At 39.7% G+C, this 19,634-nt stretch overlaps 2 protein-coding genes across 2 annotated transcripts; one reads left to right on the top strand and one right to left on the bottom strand.

Moving 5' to 3' along the window:
• The first annotated feature begins 278 nt into the window (after positions 1-278).
• On the top strand, positions 279-2,903 carry LOC146493040 (tetranectin-like). The gene is made up of 3 exons (XM_085148195.1): positions 279-713; positions 824-922; positions 1,848-2,903. Exons 1-3 carry the CDS (start codon positions 566-568, stop codon positions 2,252-2,254), a joined length of 654 nt encoding a protein of 217 aa, XP_085004321.1. The 5' UTR covers positions 279-565; the 3' UTR covers positions 2,255-2,903.
• Positions 2,904-3,147: 244 nt separating this feature from the next.
• cdcp1b (CUB domain containing protein 1b) lies at positions 3,148-18,799 on the bottom strand. The gene is made up of 13 exons (XM_085148188.1): positions 17,622-18,799; positions 15,058-15,276; positions 14,257-14,598; positions 13,523-13,729; positions 12,331-12,685; positions 11,040-11,248; positions 9,603-9,947; positions 8,515-8,874; positions 7,334-7,531; positions 6,647-7,006; positions 5,708-6,061; positions 5,539-5,620; positions 3,148-4,599 (listed from the first exon to the last, which is right to left on the bottom strand). The coding sequence occupies exons 1-13, from the start codon at positions 17,683-17,685 to the stop codon at positions 4,113-4,115; spliced, it is 3,582 nt and encodes a 1,193-aa protein (XP_085004314.1). The 5' UTR covers positions 17,686-18,799; the 3' UTR covers positions 3,148-4,112.
• Between the last annotated feature and the right edge of the window lie 835 nt (positions 18,800-19,634).

Below are 19,634 nucleotides of genomic sequence, written 5' to 3'. Positions count from 1 at the left end.
CTTGCTTTGGATCCGTCTGACATTTGGGCAAAGTTTGAACCATTGCCTAAATCTTTCAGTGCGAAGTCTGAAACTAAAAAAAAGAAAATATCCTGCATCTCATCTACTAAAGGATCATAATGCACCTTCACTGCTGTCAAAAACACCTGCAGTAATAAAACTTACAGGTCAAATTTTAGCCATATGCTGTGGATGAAACTATAATAATTTGAGCTACTAAAACTATAGCTGAGTTATGCAGGGTCTTATGCAACAGAAGAGTTGCTCTTTGTCTTTTTTATACACCTTCATGAAAGCTGCAAAGGGCTTATGTAATAGCTGCTTCACACTGTCTGACCTCAGTCTGCAGGTCTACACCTGCTTTCCAGGCCTGGCTCTGGTTAGCCCTCAACCTCCACGTGAAGAGTCTGGAGCCAAAAGAAATGCACACACGCCATCCTTAAAGGCTTCTGAGGTTGGACTGTTATTCCTACAAACAGCACTTTCAGACTACATAATTTTTCCATCTTCTGGGGGATGAGAGGGAGGGTGTGAGAGGGACAAATAGAAAGAGAGAGGGAGGGAGATGGATAAATTGCGAGCGTCCACGTTGATTCGGCCTCATTCGACAGGTCTAACCATGGAGTTCAAAGGAGTGCGTGTGTTCCTAGGAGTGCTGCTGCTCGTAAGTTCCTCGCTTCAGCAGACTCCAAAGAAGAAGCCCATGAAAAAAGGTAGAGAGTCTTAAGAGTCTCCTCTTACTTAAAAAACTCTAAAGCTGTTTGATCACTGAGTTTGCACAAGTAACCTTTTCTAAAAAAAATTCTTGTATGTCTGGAATCAGATACAACAAAGGATGCTGCTATTGTGCAATTACAGAAACAGATCGATGACATCGTCCAGGAGCTCAACCTACTGAAGGAACAGCAGGCTCTGCAAAGAGGTAAACCTGGTGTTTAAAACAGTTCATAGTTAAAACAGTCATCAAGAGAAGGCACTACCTGCACCGTCATGTGATAAAACCCTTAAGTGTACGAGTGTATGCAAGTTAACAGTGTATAACAGTCCTTGCTTACCTTGCTTTGGGGCCAGTTGTTAAATCTACCTTAAGACATTTGATATTTTATTTAAAAAAAATATGCATGCACTATAAACTAGCTGTCATATAATATTATTAATAAGACAAAATATCAGAATTCTTGTTTTTAATCATTGTTTGGTTTTTTTAGTGTGCATGCATCTTAGATGTTTTCAGTCAAGTCAGAGTAAGAATTTGCAGTACACACTTTCACTCACTCTACCCATTTAGATTATTCAACACAATTTCTCACAGTTATTCATGCAACATCAACTTATTTGATCCATTTTAGCCCGTTTATAACACTTGTTGACGTGTCCTCCTTCATAAACTGTGCTTGGGCTGATCCTAGTCACTGGTGATTTAAGGTGAATATGCCTTTAATATCACACCGGCTGAGTGGAGACAGACGCACTTCTTAGTCTCACTTCTGTCTGATATGGATTACAGTTGAGAGAACAAAATATGTATTTAAGTTGGACCCAATGGCCTGAAGCATGCTTCAGTTAAACATAAGTGCAGATTAGATACATGTGGAGTCTTTAAAATGCCATATTTTAATCTGGAAAACACGTTTGCCCCGCTGTTCTGAAAAGAAAATCATATTGTTTCTGGAAATCAAACACATACATTCTTTTTTAAAGTTGTGTTCACCATGATAACAAAGCTACATTTTTCCTGCATATCATTATCAAAAAAGTCCTCACAAAAACAAGAAAACATTTAAAAAAAAAAAGCATTTTACTGTTCTTATTTAACCATCAGTTCCTTTTTTTTCTCCCCTCTGCAGTCTGTTTAAAAGGCAAAAAGATCAATGGCAAGTGTTTCTTGAGTGACCCTGTGAGGAAATGTTATCACACCGCCAGCGAAGACTGCAACGCCCTGGGCGGTGTCCTTGGCACACCTACATCCAAGGATGAGAACGATGAGCTCAGAGACTACGTCCGCCAAAGCATCGGCCCAGATGAGCAGGCGTGGCTGGGCATCAACGATATGGTAACCGAGGGCACCTGGATCGACCAGACCAGCAGCAGCATCACCTACAAAAACTGGGACACGTCCAACTTTAGGTCCCCCCAGCCAGATGGGAGCATGTCCCAGAACTGCGCTGTGCTGTCTGCAGCCTCCCAGGGGAAGTGGTTTGACGAGAACTGCCGCGACGAGAAGCCATCCGTGTGCCAGTTCAACATCGTTTGACCACATTTATCTCACCAGTGACTCTGCGTTTGCTTGGTTATAGCTGCTTTGTGTGTGTGTGCGTTTACTCTCACTGCAATGCTGTTCTTCTTTGCTATCCTAAAAGGGGTTCAAGCCAGCGGTTCCCAACTGGTTTTGCATCAGAACCAAAGTCTGATGTAGAAGTCACAATCAGTTGCATAAGAAGATGTTATTTTAGACAAATGTGATGCTGCTGGTATGTAATTTTGCAGCATTCCTGGTGTTTGGAATAAAAACAAGAAGACCACAGTCCAGTTTGGAGTAAGCGAGAGATTGTGTGGCTGTACAAAGAAATAGCAAAGAAAAATGCATATCATTTTAGAAAAACATATAAGTTGAAATAACAATGTTCATGTGATTAAAAATAGTGTTTGGGTGCTGGCACCATCCACAAATTAAAAACTGCGTGTAACTCTCTGTTGTCCTCACACCTATCAACAGCAGTTCTGTGACTCACTGGCTGAGAACCACTGTTTTAAACTTCTTTTTAAATAGGACTTTAAAAAAGCCAGAATTATGACTGATATAACTTTTTTATTTTTATAATAACTCAGTCTTCACTCGTTCCAGTTTGCTAGTCTTGTTGCCTGCGACCTGTAAAATTACCATCAATAAACTACAATGTCTATCCCTGTTTTGCTTTTTCATGTTTTTCAGAAATTTGCTTTCCACAAAAAAAATATGAAGATTAATTCTGCAAAACTTGCAAGTCAGAAGACGTGCAGACTCTATTTAAAAATCGTCTGCAGTTTAGAAATGTCACATAAACCTGGCCTCTGCATTTGTTATTTCCGCTATGCTCCTTGGTAAACAGTAGCTGCGAATCTTCAGCAGTTCTTCCACACCCTCCTCCTCCTCACACTGTTTTTATAGTTGGAGTTCCTGCGGCTGAAAAAGCTTTTTTAGTGTCCAGCATGCAAAGAGGCCCATGTTTAAGCACAAGAGGGAAAATGAAACATCACTTCAGATGAGGTAATGATGGCCGTAAGGTCACGTAAGGCTACACCGCTTCCCCATCATACACTGACAATTTATTGCAAGTCAAAACAAAAACAAAACAATTCTGGTATGTACAGGCTACGAAAAGGCAAATCTTAAAAAAATAAAATAAAAAAATACTAGTCAACAAGATAAAAAACATTTACAAACAACAATAACGGATAATTTTCCATACTTTAAACAAGTTTTAAAAAAAAAAATAAAACCAAACAAACATTCAAGAAATAGTAGTTGCTGCTTTTTCTGTCTGGGAGTAAGATGAAAAGATTGTGAGCCATATCTCTGGGATCAAGGATCCTTAATAAAAAGCTATGGGACAATTACATAAAGCACCTAAAAAAAAAAAAAAAAAAAAAAAAAAAAAAAAAGAACCAATCAACAGCTCATGTTGGAACTACATGAGCCAATCGTGTGCTTTCACATTGAGGTTCATGGCTGCCTCAACACTGCAGTAAGTATACTTTTTGCTTTTCTCTACTAACTGCATTTGTCTAGAGCTGCGATGGGTCGAGCCAGATGTGTTCCTTACGTCTGAGCCATTAGTGAGACCACAATGTTATGAAACGTTGCACAAGCATAAAAGAAAAGCTTTTGTACATGCACTCTTTGTATCCCAGGGATGTTATTTTCCAGACTTTTAAAAACAGGGCTCACTGCTTTCACTCTTGGATCTCTAGAGCAGACTGAGTTCTACCAAATACCGCTTAGACATATAAGCTCAGACTCCCTGAGTATAGTCACAGCACAGACACGTGCATGAGTACCCCTTGGCAGATACTTGGTGCTGTAAGGAGGATTTTGTAATAGCAGTTCATTGGATGGCTGTGGTCCTGACACACTACAAATAGTCATCCGGTATGGGCTCCATATCAGCAGCAGAGAGTCGGATGGTGTTTATGTCCCCTGTGGTCTTGAATGTGTATAGCTCATTGTCAATCATCCTGCGGTCCTGGAAGCCGAGGCTGTCCTGTCGGTTGATGGGAGTACGTGGACGGGATGGTATGAAAGTCTCAGAGGGATCCATAAACGTTTTGTCCTCGGGCTGTGGATCTGGTTCTTTAATGACAGGCAGCACTCCATCAGCGGGGCCTGTGAAAGTGCGGTAGGTGTCTGTCTGAATGCCGTTATACTGGTCTGGAAACGCCTCGCCGTGGCTGGAGTTACTCAGCAGATGGCCATAGACCATCGTATCATCTATGGAGTCATAGACGTGAGATTCATTTTCAGATCTGGTTTTGGTGAAGTGCATGTCAGATGGCCGGAAGATATTCCCTTTGGGCATGTATATGGACGATCCCCTGTTCCTTTTTTGATTTTTCTTTTTCCTGTTTGAAAAGATGAAGACAAACCAAAGGTTTATGGTCTAATAATGCCACTATGAGAGACTATGCATAAAAATGTCTGTAATTTTTTTTGTTTGTTTGTTTAAACTTAAATTCACTGGTTTTGTACAGAGGCAAAATTATAAAATGTGTCCATATACTTTGGACTTAACTGTGTGTATATATCAGCAGAAACAGCACATCAATGGTTTATCTTACAGCAGCTGCAATGTTCATATTTATTTTACACTAATATGTCATGACTGCAAAAATAAAAGTTGGTATTAAAAATGGTTTGTGTTCTAATTTGGGAAAAAACCACTTGAAAAAATATATAAAGAAAATATAAAGTAGATAAAAAAGGATGAAAAACGAAGTAATTTTAAGTATGGCTCAGTGTCTACTCTGAGATTAAGCACATCGTTACTGATAGATTTAATCACAATGAGAAAAAGTAGAACAAAAAAATTGGGGTAGTGGATGTGGTTTATATTAAAAAAGGGCAATTTTAGAAAATTGCTTGGTGGTTGCCAGGCAATAGGATGGCCATGCATAATTCAGCTTTTGTGGATTTAAATGACATGTTACTGTTATGAAATAAAAGTGATATAATGCTTTTATGACGTGTTTTTTTTTTTTTTTTTTGCATAAATTGCAAAAAAAAAAAAGTAGTACTTTTAGCCATTTTGCAAGGTGGTTTCTAGGCAACATGATAACTTTGTAAAATCTGATGTAGATAATAACCTTCAGGGGCTGAAGATGTACCTGTATGCTAAGTTTGGCTGCTCAACTCCTGATGGTCTAGAAGGAGTTTGCAGCCAAAGAAACGAACAAACAATCAAACAAAAAACCAGACACACAGACAGAGATTTCTTTCTAACTAACACAGCCTAGTCTCAGGCATTTTTTAGGCTATCAGTGTTTTGCTGCAGGTGTACTCACTTTGTGACAATGCATACAACAGCTAGCACTAGAAGCAAAAACAAAATAGCTCCTGATATCCCAAGGACGATGGGTAAGAAATCTGTGGAGGAACAAAGCAAACACTGATTAGATTTATGCCTTTAAGATGTTTTGTGTATGTGAATGTGCTACAGTGATAACTGCTTACTCTGCTTCCTCTGCAGATTGATTGTGGTCAGTGCACTAAATTGACGAGTCTCTGGTTCACAGTTGGACATGTTGAGATAGAAACTCTCACCCACCAACTGTTCCACCACCGGCGGATCATTTTCTGTAATACTTAGTTTCAGCTCTCTGTTCTCTATCGTCCTCACATCGATTCCTGTGTGTCCCTCTTTACATTGAGGCTGTGTGACGTTAAAATTGAGCTGTGCTTTGTACTGGTTGGGCAGCGTGACGATCCAGCTTAGGGTGCGGTAAGATTTCATACGCTGAGGCCAGTTGGGGGTCGCCAGCAGTGTTGGAGACATCGTGTCAGGACTGACCGCGTAAATAATGGTCTCTGAAAGAGGGAAGGAATTTATATCAAGTCTAAATCCTGGGTGTTTTATAAATGAAAATAAATAAATAAAAACCCATCTGTGGTGCAACACTGCCTCTACGTGGAATTTTAAAGTACAATAGCCGTGTACTGCAGCATGTTGTTTTTAGTCTCTCAAATAAATTATTTTGTTCATTAACTAATTATTGATTCAAATTTCCTTCATCTTAAGGTAATTCTTTAAAATGACTTCTTTAACCAAACTCAAACAACAAAAGACTACAGAACATACTGGATGATAAAACTAGCCACTTTTTACAGATTAGCTCATGATTCAGGTCATCATTCTCACATTTGAGTCCTTTTAAATGTTGAATTTGGCTTCTATTATATTTACCAAGCACGACTGCAATGTTTTAAAACAGTCAGACAACAAATAAATGAAGCCATTATCGGGGAAAAAAATCATAATGACCAGTTATCAGCATTTCTTCTAAATAATATAACTGATACAATTAATGAGTAAATACGCCTGAGCCTGGGTTTTTAGTAAAAAAGAAAAAAAAAAACCAGGCTGTAGCCCAACAATACATATTGACATTTTACCTGTGATCTCCTCGCTGACGCTGATATTGAGGAAAGACCCCGTCATCCTGCTTAACTGCTGTCCCGGAGCTGTGATGGAGATGTTGGCGTGCACTTGGATTTTTTGGATTACGCCATCAAAGCAGAAATTTCCAACAAAATTGCTACCCTCTTCTTCTGCCAAGTGCAGAGAAAAAGGCTCTTTACACTCCTGGCTGGGCAGGGACTGCCGCAAACTTCCTTTTGGTGACACCAGGTCCCACGTTTTGGTTTCGGGGATGTTGAGGTGCCAGGTGAAGCTGTTGAGGGGCATTGGCAGGCAAGGCTCCATTGTGGACACAGAAAGTGTAGTCACGGGGCACGACTCTGTTTTCTTGCAGTCTGTCATTCAAAAGCATGAAGTGAGATGCATGATATTAAGTTTCCAAATAAAGCACAACTTAAATAGTAAATGCAGCAATTCCTTGCACTTTTTTGTTGTTGTTGCAAAAGTTCTTATTTAAACCAACAGAAGGACTCTCTCTTGATGAGCTTTTCTTTGAAGTCTCAGAAATAAAGCTAATAAACATTTTTCTCAAAATATCAGTCTATCCTTTTAGACTTTAAATCGACTATTTAACTTAGATTTAATCTTTTCTATACCCAGGAAACAGAGATAGATCTACTGTCATGTATAAGAAAACACATTTCAGGAATGAGAACTCTCACCAATAACTTTTTTGGCAGTCAGGCGTATGTCTTCATTTGGGCAGTCGAGGAAGGACAATTTGGCTATTGATCCCGCAGTCACATTTATCTTCTCTTTAACCTCAGAGTTGATGCTGATCTCACAGTAGGAGTCAGAATTCAGATTCTCAATCTGCAGGGACACTCCCGGGTCTTTGGTTAGATCCACGGTGCACAAAACTAAAATGCAAAGAAAAATAATACATATAGATAAAGGTAATATATTCAATAAAAATAAATACAAATAAATAAAAACAAAAGGAGAAAAAAAAATTCCCCATCCAGATGTGAAAATAATGTGGGACATGACAAAGCAGAGACACCATACTTCATCTATTTTTCTTTGGCTTATCTGTGGTCACAGCAGGAGTTGGAGCTCATCAGAGCTGTCATAAGGTCAGATATGGGCTACACCTTGGACAGGGTAGCAGTCTATATGGCTATATAACATGGAGACAACCATTCACTCTCGCATTCACACCACACGCAATTTAGAATCACTAATTCACCTAAGACACATGCCTTTGGAGGCTGGAGTGCCCAGAGAGAACCACACAGAAAGTGCCCAGCTGACCGGCGGATTCAAAACCTCCTTGCTGTGAGGCGCCTATCAAATGGACACTAAAATTTGTATTTATTTCCTCATAGGCATCGTAACATTTTGCCACATTGTCTCCAGACTCGTTTACGCTCATCTCATGTCATCTGTTGATGACACATATGAATGTACCATCGTGAAGGACTACACTGCACTACCTGTGTAAACCTGAACAGGCTGCAGATTTGCTGAAGGATTTTGTTCCCAAATTCACAATGAAAACATTCAATGTGCAAACAAAATGCCTGTTTAGATTCGGACCCTTTCTACTATGACTTCACTGTAATGGGTTGTTGATAAAAGTGTTACACAGTCTCCATTTTATCTATATTTTGGTGTTAACATGATACTTGCATAATGTAATGAACTTAAGTTTAAATAAATGGAATTTTTGCCCATACAAATTCCATAAACACATCGAAAAACATAAATAATTACATTACAATATCTACCATAGTTAAAGGAAATGACAGTCGTGTGATAGACACATAAAATAGCTTGATGTTTAAAAAAAACAAAACAAAACTGTGTACGAGTCCCAGCTGTTTATGTTTTAACACTGTACCTGGACGGCCGCTCCTCACCACAGAGACCCTGTAGTTCAGCGTGAGACCTGGCAGCGTCATGTTGGTTTGACAGTTTGTCAGCACCATGTTGAAGTTGCCCTGTTGATGCACCGGCTGAGGATCCTTTAGAGCTTTGGTTACCGTCTTAGCCCCTGCCTGATACTCCACCGTCACCTCTCCATTGTTGAGGCACTCGGGGGGTGTGACGTGATCAAAGAGCACGGTGTAGTTGTGCATCCCGGGCACCGTGAAGCTCCACTGCATCTGCATGTTGTCAGGGAAGTCTCGAGGAAAGTTAGCTGTCATGAGTGTTGTGTCCGATACACCTCGTGGTAGGTTGACCCCCACTATCGCGATCACTAAGAGTAAAAAAAAAAGAAAAAGCAGCGGACACTGAAGTTAGAAAAATCAAGATTTCATAATAATTCATAAAATTTTAGAACACAAAAACTCAAAACATTATTATCTAACCTTTTGCTTTTCTAAATTTTTGCTCTTGTAGTTATGCATTCTTTATGATTAAACAATTCTTTATGGTTGTGAAGTAAAACAGTGAGCAACTGACACCTGAACTATACCAAATCTTTCCTTTTATCATTCAATGAAAAGGATTTTCATGTGCCAAGTTAAGAAATAATATTTTGGATATTCTGACTGTCCTATATTTTATACAAATGTATGAATACCGAAAGGTGACTAGGATATACAACACCAGGTCAGTGTTATAAATCCCCATTGCTTTGCAAGTTATTTGGACACTCCTGTGATTCACCTGGTAGAACAGGCAACCTGAATGCTTAAGGCCTTGCAGCAGTATTTTGGATTCATCCCAGACTATGCTGCATTTTTTTTGTCTACTCTGTGCTGCCCTATTTGAATTAATGTATAAACAAAAAAAATAAAAGCAATTCATTTAATAAATAAAAGCCCAGATTTTTCATGGAAAACATAACATTTTACAAGTGGAAATATGAGACTTAACTATGGTCATGTTTCTAAAAAGTGTTTCATTATAAGTTCTCTACTCAATGATTTATTGTGCTGTCTGCCTTGTCTGAGGTTTTTTGGTAGATATAAAATGACTCACTGTTTGTCTCAGGCCCGCCACTGAGTTTGAATTCAAAAGGATCCATCTTTGCATTCGCCGGCACCTTTAGAGACACGCGGCCCCTGTAGCGACCCTGGATGGTGGTCACAGATCCTCCTCTGCAGAAGGTACCAATAGTTGCCTGCCCGCGTAAATAGATAATAAAAGAGTACGTGTGCTCATCTGGGCATGTCTCCTCACTGGAAATCTGTCTCAGTCCCTGTTCTGGGAAGTCCAGTTGGAATGTGTGAGCGAAATCAGTTTTCAAGTCCCACTTGAAAGTCCGGTTGAACTCTGGGACCACCGAGGACTCGGCCTGAACCGGGTCACCAGAGAACGGGGCGTCTGTCCAGATACAGATAAAACAAAAGAGATGGTGAGTTTCCAATGGCTTTTCCCCCTCACTCTCCAACCGTTCTCCAGGTATCTCAGGCTCTGGAGGTTAAGTTGATTCTACTACACGCTCCCAGTCTTTACTATTTCCATTGTACACTAGTTCTATTCTGATAAGCACACAGCAACGAATAAACGTCTAATGCGACATACTGTATGTCAGTCATAGCACAAAGTCCACTTGCATTAATTTTTTTTAAACCTTCAGCTTGGTCTTTACCTGCAATCACTGTTAGCTTTAGCACCTCTTCATGTGTAAATTATGTCTAATCAGCTTATGACCGCTTTAAAAATTTAAACATGCATTTACTTTCTGTCATGTACATTTCTAGGCCATTTCATTAGATACACCTACAATTGCTCTTTAATGCAAATATCTAATAAGTCAATCACATGGCAGCAACTCAATGAATTTGGGCAAGTAGACCTAAACGATGATCAAAACGACTTGTTGAAGTTCAAACTGAACAGAATGGGGAGGAAAGGTAATTTAAGTGGCTTTGAATGTGGTATTATTTTTGTGTCAGATAGGCTAGTCTGAGTATTTTAGAAACTGCTAATCTGCTGGGATTTTCCCACAAAACCATCGAAAAACAGAAAATATACGGTGAGTATCAATGTCTTTTCGGTGCCAGAGGTCAGATAAAAATGACCAGCTTCAGTTAAAACAAATGCAGAAATATGCAGCGACTGTGTGATGTTATCACACAGTCGCTGCAAATCAACTATGTCACATCAATTTTGGGACTAAATCTGTTAGGAATGTTTCCAGCACTGTGTTTCAGAAAAGCTAATAAGCTAATCAGCTCATCATGTATTTTGTTCACATGGTCATTTACAGGCGCAGAATGCTCTTTAGGTATCTCATGAAAACTAGATGATACCCTCCTCGGAGGCTTCCCCAAGCTGGCCAATCATGAGAAAGTGTCCTTTTAGATAGGAGATGTTAAAGAAACCAAAGCTAAACTGAATGATTGCACAAATTTACAGTCTTAGACAAATTAGACCTTAAGACCTGACTTCACATATTTTAATTCTACATACCAATTTCTCTGTTGACCTCCACACTGAAGACATCTTGAGGTCGAGGACAGGTAAACTCTACTGAGACGTTGCAAGGAGCTAACAGTGTTAGGAGTTTAGAGTAGCATTTGTAAGGCGCCATCTGACACACGTTGCAGTCGAGCTCTTGATTCACCTTCGTGATGATAATTTTGGTTTTCTTGATTTCAGAGGCCACAGACATCATTCTGCTAGCTAAAAACAAAAGGTGCACAAGATGGTGAGATGCTGATCTAGCTGAAGATAATTCAGCTCTATACTAGTCTGATAAAATATTCATATTAGACAGACATGAAATAATTTACGGGTGGTTTATAGTTGTGACCAGGAGTTTATATGCACTCATGAGCATAAATGCACTGGCAATTTGGGGTTTTAATGATTTCTTGGAACAGTTCCTTTTCTAGGGTGGAATAATTGGACAACATACATCTTTAATTACTTTAAAAAACAAGAATTGGGTGCACAAGTTTGAATTTATTTAGGATTTTCTCTCATCCACACAGGGTCAAAAGTACTTATAAGATCAAATGTATACATACACTCCCACTAATATTTGGTTAGTGGGAGTGTTAAATTACTCCTTTCATGTTTAACCTAAACCAGATGCTTTGGTTTCCATCAATAAGCTTCTGGCACAAATCTGTCTGGATATCTGACCACTGTTCATGGCAGAATTGGTAAAAGTGTGTTGGAGTGCATGGAAACTCCTAATCACAACTTTACATCATTAACACCTTTAAGCCAAATCAGTTCAAGAAAACACTGCTGGTCAAATATTCTTACAAAACGAAACATTTCCAACAGCCTCAGCAGACCTTTACGAAATAAAATAGAAAAACTAATATTATGCTATTTGTGGTTAAATTAAGAAGGGAGACATAAATATATTTATAGTTGATTTTTCATAAAAACATAATTAACATTCTACTTATTATTTATTTGTTTTCACACAAAATTTAATCAGGTATAGCATATAATTTACTTTAGTGTAACTTTTTAACATTTGGCTGGGGACAAGAAACAAAGCTTAGCTTTGCTTTCCCTATTAATCAATGTCCAAGTCAAATATATACAGATTAAAGTAACTACATTTGAGTTATAGGTCCTTAGCAGCAACTGTATAAAGAGGCAATGATTGAATCATTACCATTTTAAATGATTTATCAGCCATTGTTAAGGATATGTCTCCATAAATATGTGCTATGATGTTTTTTCTTTATATAAAATGAATAAAACATCTTCCTCTACGGGTTCTAGAAAGTGTTCAAACTTGCCTCTCTCTGTTGCCTTGACATTAAATGCTGCCGACTCCAGTTTTTCTCCTTTGGGCACTTCAATAGTCACAGTCGTTGCTCCAAGCAGATTCAGATCAGAATCTGTCCCGCCTTTGCAGTAGTTGTTACTTTGAATTTCGCCACTGCGTTTAATTGTACTCACTGAGTACTGATAGTCATCTGGGCAGGTCACCCCTGCAGAAATCTCCTTCAAACCACCACCAGGAAAGTCCAGAGTTAATACAGTACTCTCTGGGACACTGATGTCCCACGTCAAGGATCTTTTGAAGGCATTAAGTTGGTCGGGAACAATTTCTGCTGCAGAAGGTTTGCAGGAAGTCTTGGTGCATTCTGGATGAAGAAATTAGGAAATATTTTAATTTCACATGATGGCTGAGGAGGATGAAATGTGAAGTTTTCCATCAATGAGAGCGATGCCAAAGTAAATGCAGAAATACATGCGGAAAATATATTATAGATAAATGTGCAAAAGTAGTATTTTTGCAACAAGCTGATTCCTAAAGTGCTATTAGTCAAAAACTTGGCAGCATGCTGCACAGTGTGTTCTAAAGAAATGTGAGGAAACTGGGTAACTTGGGATAAAATAAGTGGAAGTGGAAGGTCTAAAAAAAAACAAAAAAAAACAATCAAACAAACAAACAAAAAACTACAGTGGATGAATAGTATCTGAAGGTCATGTCCAGCAAAGACCTGAAACAAGAGTTGAGAGATCTGGCTCTCCAGTTGATCTGTCTACTGTTGAGAAATGGCCTCAGTGGAAGAGTAGCTATCAAGAAGCCATCCTTAAAGCAGTGATACAGGGATAAAAGGCTGAGGTATAACAAATTACACAAGAACTTGATTGAAAATCATTGTAGGTCTTACGGAGTGATGAATCCAGATTTGAAAATTTTAGTTTAAATCGCTGTCAAAATGTACGGAGGAGGTCATGAGGGCGGTACAACAGTGAGCATCTACAGCCATCTGTAAAACACGGTGGAGGCTCTGTCATGGCTCGGGGCTGGATTTCAGCCAGTGGTGTTGGAGATGTTGTCAACATCGATAGAATTATTAAGAGAACAAATGTTGATCCACCATGCAATACCTTTTGGAAAGCAACTGATTGGCTTGATTTTTTAACCTTTATTAGTATATTAATTTATTTGTCACAGCTCCAGCAGCTCTCACCTATTGTCTTTTTTATCTTCACATTGAACCCGTCTTGTGGTTTCGGGCAGCTGAACACCACTGACAGTTTCTCAACATTGTTCAGCGTCTTTTCTGTGCTGCAGGTGAGAGTGGGGCCTTCAGCGGTGCACACTTCACACACCGATTCCTTCGGGTCCCGGCTGAGGACCATGGTCGTGCTGGAATCAACACTTATGACCTCAGTTTCTAAACAGAGTGAAACGCAGAGTGAGACAGAGGCCAGGGTTGAGTTGCACCAGCTGTTAGCCAATCCCTTCACAGGGTCCTTGTAATAGAGTCCACCATTAAAGCTTTAATTAAATTACTCACTTTTGCCTTTAGTGATGGATGGAAAAACTCTGAAGTGTGCTGCCACCACTGGCCAGCTTGGCTCTGTCTACCAGCACCATTAAACCCCACTATAATCTAATATCTTCAGACCCACAAATGGCAAATTACAGGCTTTATCTTCTTTGTTCACACAAATCATCTGCAAGTAGCAAGAAACCTACTTCTATGAAAGACTGAATGCAAATAGGAAATAGTAAATATTTAGAGCAAATTCACACAGTTAAATTATTTTTTAAAATCTGACTGATTTTTGGTGACTCATTTTAAAAGTTTTAAGCTATAATTGGGTTACTTAACAGGTGGTGCAGCTCCAGTTAAACCCAGCATTAATCCTATGGAGCTTCTAATTAAAAGAGAGTCTATATTTAGCAAACAGTTCTTACTCAGTTGTGTGACGGAGGTCTGAAACAGCTCACGGACCACCTGAGCCTTTGGTTTCACTTGCAGAGACACGACAGCTCGATTGATCAGATACAAACTTTTCACAGAACCGCCTCGACAGTACTGAGTCTGGGCCTTGCTGCTGGCTATGGATGTGGACACAGAGAACTGATGTCCATCTGAGCATGGCTGTGATGTGTCCGTCAGCCCTCCTTCGATGATGCTCAGGCGCACGACTGTGTCCTGAGCGGCATTCAGATCCCAGGTGAAGATTCTGGCAAAGTTAGTCAGGATGGATGGTTGAGTTTGCAGAGTTGGTGGGCTGCAGGCATTCTTAGTGCATTCTGGATTTCAGTCAAAGACAAGAAAAGATGCACAGATGGGTTAAAAAAAAAAAAAAGGTACTCACACCTTAATTATGCTTAATCTGCATAACACTGAAAATGTCTTTAGAAAAATTAGTAAATGAAAAACCGTAGATGCCACTGCTATATCTAAGTGGATTGCATACGAGCTTCGATCACAATAGAAATAACCACCAATTGACTTGACTGTAGGAAAAGAAATTGTTAGAAGCAAATTAAAAAATAAAAAATAATAATGGAAAGTCTCAATGCAATAAAATGTCAGGGTAGGACAAAGCTGTGAAAGTAGAGGCTCCTGCACAGTGGTTTTTTACATCAACGAATTATCTATCCTTGAAGCTACGATTAGACCAAATGAATACTTACTCTACATTTACCTTCAAAGGGATAAAACACTTTAAACGAGGTCTGATCGAAGCTGAACGTGAGTAAACTCACCGATGGAGTGACCAATCGTCACAGTGTAAGACTGCTCGACAGGCTGGGGGCAGGAAAACTCCAGTGTGGTCTCAACTTCAGGTACCAGAGAGAGAGAAGAGTGGCAGGAAAGCTGTGCGCTGTTCACCTTGCTGACGATACACACAGAACATTTTGCCTGCTCGGTGGACACTGTCACATTCAAGCCTTTGTCTGGTCGAACGACCTCCTGCTGGGATTCTGGAAATCAGATCCAATAATGTGAATATGCTGTAAACTAATCTTAAGATAAGATCAACAAATGCATAGCTCTACAAGGATAATTATATCAGACTTTAGTCACTTTGGTTAACCCTGAAAGATAAGATCCCATAAAATGTACACATTCATGTCCACCAGAGGATGTATTTTTACCTAAAAAGCCACAGTCAGATTCAAATTAGTTTATTTTTATATCTGTGACCAAATACTTGTGGTCTTAATGATATATAAAAGAAACAAACACATCCTTAAACGGTCCAGCTGATTTTTCTGTTCATGCCTGAGCAAACACAGCAGCTCCAGGCACACCTATTCCCATGCACTGAAGTAGCAGACAAGTGCAAATTAACTGAATTTCGATAAACGTGAGTCACCTAGTGAGTAAAGAGAGGGTGAACCAGTTTTAAAAAGCATAATGAGGTGACTCTCCCGTTGTTTTCTCCTGAGAATGTTTTTCTAACTCTGGGAGAAGCAGTTTTTCTCCACAGTAGCAAGGCTTTTATATAAACCAGATGTGGTTACAGGTGTCGTTTTTGGTGGTCTTTTCTATTTAATCATCCTGTTTCCACATACTTCTGTGCCATTTCTACAGTTCCTGACATCAACATTGCATAATTTTGGCACATTCTTTGCCTGCACGTTCATGCTAGTCTATCCCAGAGGTTACTCTACTCTGCTGGAATTAGATCTGGTGACTGAGGATGCCACTTCATTATGACTGCTTTCATGATCATGCTCACAAGCTACTTTTTGTTGGTGACTTGGTGTGTTAACATGATGCAAGCAGCTACTGGAATATTGTAACCTGCAGCCATTCTGGTATGAACACAGTTGGCAAAAATACCATAAATGATCAAAGTGCATCAAAAACACCATCCCCACATCACCAGCCCGGACTGGTGACTAAAGGCAGGCTGGGTCACTGGATTCACGCTGCTAGTGAATCCAGTGACCCAAATAGTGACCTTACCATCAGCCATGTAAAGAGTAAAATCTGGAGACTGTGGTGCTGAAAGCCCCTGGAGATCAGTGAGCCCAGATGGACTCAAACCAGCTCATTAGGCACCAACAATACTCTCTCATTAGGAATGTTTTCCCCATTCTGATGTTTAAAGTTAACTGCAGCTCATGACCTACACTGAGGTGCAGATACATGACTAGCTGGTAGATTAGATAAGAGTATGAATAGGAAGGTGTACAAGTATCACACTCCATGTGAATATTTTCTAACTTATGCAAATAATCAGGGAAGTTCACACACCCTCATATATTACACAGCACACTTATTCCTACAGTTACAAACTTACTGCCCTGCTTCCGATCCTCTGCAAATATCAGAACTCTTCTCTTAACTTCTTTATTTTCTGCCTGTTATTTACTTTCACCAGACTCTGCGAAATGCGAATTGACCTACTTCCTGATTTAACATCAGTTCTATGAATGGAATTCAAGAAATTCCACATTTACTCACATACCCTGCTACTCTGAATGAGGGGAAACCCTCACATGTGCAATCCCATAATAATCCCTGCCTGGACCATATCTGCTAAAAATATCAAGAAACCTAATACTAAACATACAATCTAGGATTTAAAACCAAAACAAGCGATAAAATAAATATATTTAATTAAATCTCACTCTCAAAGCAGTGAGCATAATGTTACCTCTTCCTCTCTCTCAAGCTAAAGCAAAATAAAGTCATTCTTTAACCTGAACCTGTAACAACTAGTCCACAAAGGGCTTCTTGCAACCGTAAACAGTGGGTGTGTTGAGAAAGTCACATTGTTCAAAGTTATTTAGAAGTTATTTTATAAATATGATAAAAAACCCTTTTTTTTAAAGTTAAACTTGCTGATGATGATTTCAACACAGAAAACCGGGAAGTTTACATCTAGCATAAAACGATTATTTAAAAACAAAAAAACGAGCAACAGATTGTTGGTCAATCATTAATGAAGTCGTGATGAATTCATGCCTCCAGGAAGCTCCATAAATGCCTCATAGACCTTTCTGAAAATGGAGGTCTGGAAGTGGGAGCTATGGGTGGAAACGCGCTCCAGCCTCAGTCACGTCTGAGCTGCCTTTAATGCTCGTTATTATCCTATCATTTATTGACACGGAGCTTTAAGCACAGCTTCGCTTGAGTGCATCTTTACAGCAGCTCAGCGCGCGCTCCTCTCAGCTGTGGTTTTGACCCATTTGGCGCACGAACGCGAAAAGAAGCCACGCTTTTGACACGAGGACGTTTCGTGTTTTGGTTTGAAGATGCACGTAGATTCAACAAACAACACAAAATACTGAATGAGGTCGTTTTTTCCCCTCACCTGATGAATCCAAGACTGCCAGAAACAGAAGCGCCAGGAGAGCGCAGGTCCTGCAGAGCCGCATGTCCTCAAAAAAATAATAATAAAAATAAATAAAATAAAAGCAAAAATAATTTTAAATGATTGTTTTTGTAAGTTAATAAGATAATCTAAAATCGCCGCCTCTCTTTCAGATACAGCTTACAGCTGCATTTCCAAGCGTTACAACAACAGCAGCACCGTCGCTGACAGCCACTTCCTGCTCACGAACACTTGCGCGCAGCGGCACAGAAGAGGGCGTGGACCGCAGGTAGAGTACCTGTCCAAACTTGACAGGAAGAGCAGGCCCTGCCGCTGTGCCTTTAAGCAGGAACACTGCAGCGACAGCGCACGCAGTCCGGACTCTTAGATTAAGACGCGGGTCCTCTTCTGACTTCCCTTGCACTGTGTGGGACAATGAGCGCCCTATTTATAAGCAGCCAAACATGCCAAAGATTGTTGGCATCGTGCTGTGTAACCCCCCAAAATGTGGCAGACGAAGGGTGTGGAAGCAGAGCCCAGAGCATAAGCAAACCTCGTTGCATCATAGCTGATAGATAGAAGTATTTGTCCTTTAATGCGACAAAAAGGGGGAAAAAACGAACGAAGTAGGTTAAAGTGAGTCTGAATGATTAAAAATATTAAAGCTTCAGAAGGAATATTAGTGCGAAGCAAAACAGGCATAAATCAGGTTGTTCCTGGTCAGCTGGAATTTCCATTTTGTAAAATGGAAATGGAAATGTGATTAACTGTGCGTAAGACAGCTTCTGCACAGCACTCCCGCAGTTGCAGAGACTGCCTCCTGTCTCCACACGCCTCGTGACGCAGACATTCCTGCACAGAAACATACCTGAGGGCTAGACAGCTCACAAACACACATCCAGGTACTGCTATTTGAGTCAAAATGCCTGAATTCAACCTTCAGGCATTTTTGACGTATATGAACCCAAACCTCTACATCATGACAACAAACTGGATTACACAAAGTTTTTAAAAAACAGTATACACACACACACACACGCAACCAACATACAAACGACATGCAGGGTTTTTGGTGAACCAGTCTGACAGCTAGGAGAGTGGGCGTTGTGATGGAAGCAGACAGCTTCACAAGAGGACCTCAGTGAGGAATCAGCAGCTGTCAGACGCCCCCTCCCTCCATCCCTCCCTCCATCCCTCCCCTGCTCCAACTGTAACCGTAGATCCAAAACACGAGCTGCATGAGTTTCTGTTCTTTATCCTCTCTGCGTGGAAGCTAATGGAGACACACAAGCAACTTTAAATGACCGTGCTGTAATACACTTAGAATATAATAACAAGCTGTCATTGTCAATTGGAAAGATTAAAGACTTTAAAATAAAAGAGGAGGATTAAGGACCAAATATTAAAGGCTAATAAGTGTAAAGAGCCACTTAAAAAACAAACAAACAGATCTCTATTGTTCAGTTACAACCAGTCGGTGTTTACCTGGTGCAGGTATTTCTGGCTCTTTGGGCGTGTCTGGTTTTAGTGACCGACTTATGAGAGGAAGGTCCTAAGGCTTCCACATGAGGGCAGTATCACAAGACAGATGATCCCAGAAAAGGCTTCACTGCTCCTCCTCAATATTTAAAAATGCACATTTAGGCTGCCAAAATATAAGACTCAGGCATGTACTGTAATACTTTATTCTTTTGGATTCACTTAAAAGTTGAGCTCTGAAGTTGTTTCTGAAAATATTTCTATTTTTTCCAGTTTCTAAATATTTAGATTATTCATATAAAAACATTCTTATTTATTTCTTTTCTTATTTTCAGTTTTTGATTAAAAAGGAAATCCATTAAGAAGTGCTGGAACTCTCAGCTTTCCTTTAACATCCTTAAAGGGTCATCTTACTCACCAGCTTGTTTGTTCACTGCACATTTTATACATGTTTTTTTATATTTTATACATATTTCTGTACATTGTTACCTGCATATACGAACTTCAGTTGCTTATGTATATAGGTCGACTTTG

The sequence above is a fragment of the Neolamprologus multifasciatus genome, chromosome 22, assembly GCF_963576455.1.
Source record: "Neolamprologus multifasciatus chromosome 22, fNeoMul1.2, whole genome shotgun sequence".
In the NCBI taxonomy this organism is placed as follows: domain Eukaryota; kingdom Metazoa; phylum Chordata; class Actinopteri; order Cichliformes; family Cichlidae; genus Neolamprologus; species Neolamprologus multifasciatus.
Note: the sequence above shows the minus strand (reverse complement) of the source record. Positions and strands in the feature narration are given on the sequence as shown.

What these genes read in the sequence shown, in the direction of transcription:
- LOC146493040 (XM_085148195.1), top strand. Translation starts at nt 566, where the DNA reads ATGGATAAATTGCGAGCGTCCACGTTGATTCGGCCTCATTCGACAGGT. An exon ending in GAAGAAGCCCATGAAAAAAG is followed by an intron (nt 714 to 823) that starts GTAGAGAGTCTT and finishes GTCTGGAATCAG; the next exon opens with ATACAACAAAGGATGCTGCT. An exon ending in ACAGCAGGCTCTGCAAAGAG is followed by an intron (nt 923 to 1,847) that starts GTAAACCTGGTG and finishes TCCCCTCTGCAG; the next exon opens with TCTGTTTAAAAGGCAAAAAG.
- cdcp1b (XM_085148188.1), bottom strand. Translation starts at nt 17,685, where the DNA reads ATGCGGCTCTGCAGGACCTGCGCTCTCCTGGCGCTTCTGTTTCTGGCA. An exon ending in GGAGGTCAACAGAGAAATTG is followed by an intron (nt 9,948 to 11,039) that starts GTATGTAGAATT and finishes GTATCTGGACAG; the next exon opens with ACGCCCCGTTCTCTGGTGAC. An exon ending in CAATCTGCAGAGGAAGCAGA is followed by an intron (nt 5,621 to 5,707) that starts GTAAGCAGTTAT and finishes GTTCCTCCACAG; the next exon opens with ATTTCTTACCCATCGTCCTT.